At 48.6% G+C, this 5,000-nt stretch overlaps 1 protein-coding gene across 1 annotated transcript in view; it reads left to right on the top strand.

Annotated features, from left to right (window-relative positions):
• Positions 1–5,000, top strand: part of LOC125042126 (dynein axonemal heavy chain 6-like) — a 43,431-nt gene that overhangs the window by 2,629 nt on the left and 35,802 nt on the right. The window contains exons 5-13 of the mRNA XM_047637592.1: positions 275–910; positions 1,104–1,202; positions 1,334–1,500; positions 1,599–1,762; positions 1,900–2,096; positions 2,369–2,545; positions 3,693–3,827; positions 4,138–4,314; positions 4,621–4,817. Coding sequence (XP_047493548.1) covers positions 275–910; positions 1,104–1,202; positions 1,334–1,500; positions 1,599–1,762; positions 1,900–2,096; positions 2,369–2,545; positions 3,693–3,827; positions 4,138–4,314; positions 4,621–4,817 — 1,949 coding nt within the window. The remainder of the gene's footprint in view (positions 1–274; positions 911–1,103; positions 1,203–1,333; positions 1,501–1,598; positions 1,763–1,899; positions 2,097–2,368; positions 2,546–3,692; positions 3,828–4,137; positions 4,315–4,620; positions 4,818–5,000) is intronic.

Genomic DNA, 5,000 nt, shown 5'->3' with positions numbered 1-5,000 from the left:
GAAGTGAATATCGTGGGCTTTCGCTATGTGTGTTTCCGTTTTCTGTGGACATCAACTTAGAGGATTGCTGGGGATGTGTAATGGCATGAAAAAGAGGTGGATTTGCTTGTGTTTTCTGAGGGTTTAAAAGCTTTCATGATTAGTTTCAACTAATATGAGATCTTGTAATGTACTTAAGGAACATGGCAACATTATATATACACATCCTGTTTATGCTGTTTTTATCGTCAAGAAAGAAAAGTTATTATGCCTAATCATTCAATGGCGTTTTTAGGTATCGCTGCAGGACGTGTTAGCGGAACTAGACGAAGAAAATTTTCAGCCGGACGCTACCAGAGACGTTGTCGTCGAGCTGTACCAAGGGCTCGGCGCGTCGTCACGACCTCAGACGGGCTCACGACCACGAACCGCGTCGAGAACCCGGGCTTCCTCTCGACCGCAAACAGCCTCGCGTTCACGGCCCTCTTCCAGACCCCAAACGGCCTCGCGGTCTCGGGCTTCGTCGAGGCCACGGACCGCTTCGAGACCCCAGACAGCCTCCCGTCCAGCCACGGCAGAGCCCCCGGACGAGGCGACGGAAGGCCCTCTCAGCGGCCCGGCCTCAGACAAGGGCTCGGCCAAAAACTCGTTCGACCTGCCCGACCTGGACACCAGCACGAGCAACGGCAGCCGCCTGGACACAGGCAGGAAGAGCCGCAGCGCCAGTCATCGCAACACCCTCCCGAACCTACACCACCTCCTGCAGCTGACGGAGGCGCTGCGGAAGAACGCTCGCCTCCTGCAGATGACACTTGGACAATCAGCGTCCCTCATCGCCTTTGAAGCTCGCAGGATCTTTTCCTCTGTCGTCGAGAGCGAAGAAGAACTCTCCGACAGGGTCTTCAGGATCGTCAAAAACAAATTCGAAGAGGTACGCAGGACACTTCACTTCACATTAAAATTTGTCTATATAATGATTATACGGCTGATAATGTATACCTACATTACAACCAATATAAGTGTACGTAGTTGTATATGTAAAAAAGAAAAGAAAAAGAGTATCATATATATTTTTAGACACCTGTTGATGCTATTTAAGCTAACACTGTCCTCCGTGCAAGCAGCTTGAGGAGGGCCTGGCGTGGTGGCCGGGGCAGACGGAGGAAGGCAAGAAGATGATGACACACGCAAAAGACTACAACGAGTTCGTAAAAAATATCCAGGTAAATACAAGTGCCATTTTTTCTTCTTATTCTTTAATTGTTTAACGTAATGTTCAAGCAGCTTGCTCTGTAAATTGATATAAGAGGCAGAATATGTGTGATACAGTATTAATGCGTGGTTTCGTCCTCAGTACCCCGACGGCCTGCAGCAGATCATGTTCACACAAACCCATTTTATGGCTTTGCTCAAACTCGTGATCACGATGGAGACCTTCTGGAGCCACGCTGTTGTGGTCGGGCCGCCTGGGGTGGGCAAACTGTCACTGGTCAAGCTAGCTGCCCATTATAACAGGGCAAGGTAATTATATACATCAGACCTTTGGATGAGCAGAACTATGGTAAATACTTTAGACTAATTCTTTCAACTTTCAATTTTTTTTTTTATTTCCGCAACAGAGTCTACCACCTCGACGACTACCGCGACGAAGCCAGCCGTGTGGGAGCGCTGAGGTCGGCTGTGGAGGCCTCTGGAGTGGGAGGTCGGAGGACTGTCGTCGTGGTCAGGGATCACTCCGTCACTCCCCAGCTCCTCGACGTCCTCCACAGCCTCGCGCACACCGGTATGGTCACTCTCGAAAGAATCACCCTCACGTGAAAAATATTCCTTCTTCGTCCGAATATCCCTTCCTTCCTTTCTTTCATTCTTTCATCATGTTTATCACTTCTCTCGGTATTCTTACTTCACGTCCTCCTTCAGGATGGAGCGAGACCCTCTTGGGGCGGCTAAGGTTACGAGGTCTTCTAGAAGCTATCAGGCTCAAGGGGAAGGAGCTCCCTCGCGAGAACAAGTGGATGACCTACCTGGAGGAGGACGAAGTGACCTCTCTTCGTCACCGCCTCATCACCAACGTCAAGCGAAACCTCCACGTGTGCCTGGTCTCGCACAGCCGCCACGTGAGTGTGTAGACGAACTGGAGGGCTGTTATGCTGTAAGATTAGGGATACGCAATGAGTTAGTTGTGTTATTGTTGATGTCCTTATTGTATTGTCCCAGTTAATGTTTATTTCATTACTGTTGTTGTTATCAGTGTTGTTATTGTTGGTATGAAATACAACACTAGAAAAAATGGTACTTATATCCGATACCTTCCTTAACCCATACCTCACCCCACAACCTATGCCTCATACACCACGTATACACCTACCTCTTCCCCCACACCCCACAGACCTCAGACAGCTGGTGCGAGCGATACCCTGCCCTCCGAAGCCGCTGGTCCTGGGTGAGGCTCGACAGATGGGACTCCGACACCCTCCGTCAGGTAGCTAGAAGGATCCTGGTGCCCTACGACATCCCTCCGCATATCCTGCACCAGATGCAAGCCGCTCTGCCGAGTATTCATTTGGTGAGTGGTACTAGGATGGTAGTGATAATAGTGATGCTAGTATTGTTGACAACAAATGAAGGTGGTTATGATAATATTAATGGTGATGGTAATGGTGATGGTGGTGGTGATGATAGTCGTGGTGATGATAGTGATGATGAGGAGTATGTATGATAAAGATGGCAATGATAATAAATAGGTAATATCGGAGTCATTGTTAGAAAAGTAGAATTATAGACAAGATTAGACGATTTAAAACCTGTTATCAAAATTAAAGACTGACGGCCTTCTTAAAAGTTACCCGCTTGAATACGACGGAAGTGAACCCACCACAAGCTCCCTTAATCTCCCACCCTTCTAGGTCCCTCCCTCTCACCCCTGGTTATTTTCACCTCGCCTCTCCCCCCTCCCTCACCCCCCCCCTCCTACCGCCACAATCCCCTACCGCTCTCTTAACCCTTTCCCCATTCCCCCCCCACAATATCCCTTCACCCCTTCCCCTCTCCTTTCCCCATCTTCATCCTTTTCTCTCTCTACCTCTTCCAAATCTCCCCTCCTTCCCTATTCCTTACCTTTCCCTCTCTACCCCCTCTCCTTGCCTTCCTGAACACCCTTAACCAACCCACACACCCTTAACCTACCCACACACCCTTAACCTACCCACACACCCTTAACCTACCCACACACCCTTAACCTACCCACACACCCTTAACCTACCCACACACCCTTAACCTACCCACACACCCTTAACCCACCCACACACCCTTAACCTACCCACACACCCTTAACATACCCACACACCCCTAACCTACCCACACACCCTTAACCAACCCACACACCCTTAACCTACCCACACACCCTTAACCTACCCACACACCCTTAACCAACTAGAACACTCTTAACCAACCCACACACCCCTAACCTACCCACACACTCTTAACCAACCCACACACCCCTAACCTACCCACACACCCTTAACCAACCCACACACCCTTAACCAACCCACACACCCTTAACCTACCCACACACCTTTAACCAACTAGAACACTCTTAACCAACCCACACACCCCTAACCTACCCACACACCCTTAACCAACCCACACACCCTTAACCAACCCACACACCCTTAACCTACCCACACCCCTTAAGATCTCTCCCTCTCCCTTAGATGCTCGCCAGGGAAAAGGGTGTTACGGTGACGGTGTCTGACTACGTGGAGGCCTGTCGCGTGACGGTGACGCTGCTGGCGAGGCGGCGAACAGAGCTCAGGGAGTCGCTGTCTCTCTTTAAAGGGGGCATGGATGTAAGTTCATTTATTTATTTGTTTAGTTAGTTAGTTGTTCGTTTAGGGATTAATTTATTTGTTTTGTTTTTTTCTATGTGCAGTTATATTTTATATTTTTTTTCTAAACATTGGGATGTGGAAGTGTGGTTTTGGGAATTGATTGGACTGAATGTTATTTGGATACATGTTTATCGATTTATTTATTCGTGTATAACATTTATTCATTCGTTAACATACGCTTGGATACATGTACTTATTTATCCACACGTATTTTAACACTAAACACTTCCCCCGCCTTTTTTTTTGTTTTTTTTTATTCCATTTACAGAAACTGCAAGAAACAGGGGTAAACGTCGAGGAACTAAAAGGCGAGCTGAACGAACTGGAACCCGAGCTGAAGGCGACGCAGGACGAGGGGAACAGGCTGACGCAGGCTCTGGCTCAGCACCGGAATCAAGTGGCTCAGCTGAGGGACCAGATGGTGGCGCAGGAGGAGAGGGTGAAGGTGTGGCTCTCTCTCGTTCTTGATTCCCTTTCGGTTTTGCGCAGTGGACTTGCTTTTGTTCGATCGTTGGGTTGTATGAGTTCTTCGAGGCGATTGTTTTCATGGTGTTAATCATAGTTGGTGTCTTGGGACATTACCGGCAATCGTAATTCTAATATTTATGACTTGGGTAGTTCAAACATGTAATTTTTTTAAGATGATTTTTATATTCGAAATCTCACCTTTCTCTCCAACCCATCTCCCATCTTCTTATCACACCCACACGATCGGATTCGACTCTCACCCCTCCGCACGCGCCTCCCGCAGGAGAAGAACGACTGCGTGGCTGCCATGAACGACGAGATCACGCAGGAGATCGGGGAGGCAATGCCGGCGTTAGAAGCCACGGAGAAAGCTGTCAAGGCCCTCGACAAGAAGGACTTGGTGGAAGTGCGAGTTCTCAACAAGCCCCCCGACCTCGTGCTGGCTGTCATGGAACCCATCTGCATCCTTCTGAACGTCAAGTAAGAGGAGCGTAGATCCACAGTTCGAAAGGGAATCTTTCCCAGAACCAACGCGATTCATGTTCTTTAGGAGGTACTATGATTCGTCTTGCAACAAACGCGATCAGTGTTCTTTTAGAGTTTCGATGATCCTTCTTAAAACTAACGCGGTTAATGTACTTTAGGAGTGTCTGTCTCCCATCT

Source organism: Penaeus chinensis, chromosome 31, assembly GCF_019202785.1.
Source record: "Penaeus chinensis breed Huanghai No. 1 chromosome 31, ASM1920278v2, whole genome shotgun sequence".
Taxonomy (NCBI): domain Eukaryota; kingdom Metazoa; phylum Arthropoda; class Malacostraca; order Decapoda; family Penaeidae; genus Penaeus; species Penaeus chinensis.
This window is presented reverse-complemented; position numbering and strand designations above follow the sequence as displayed.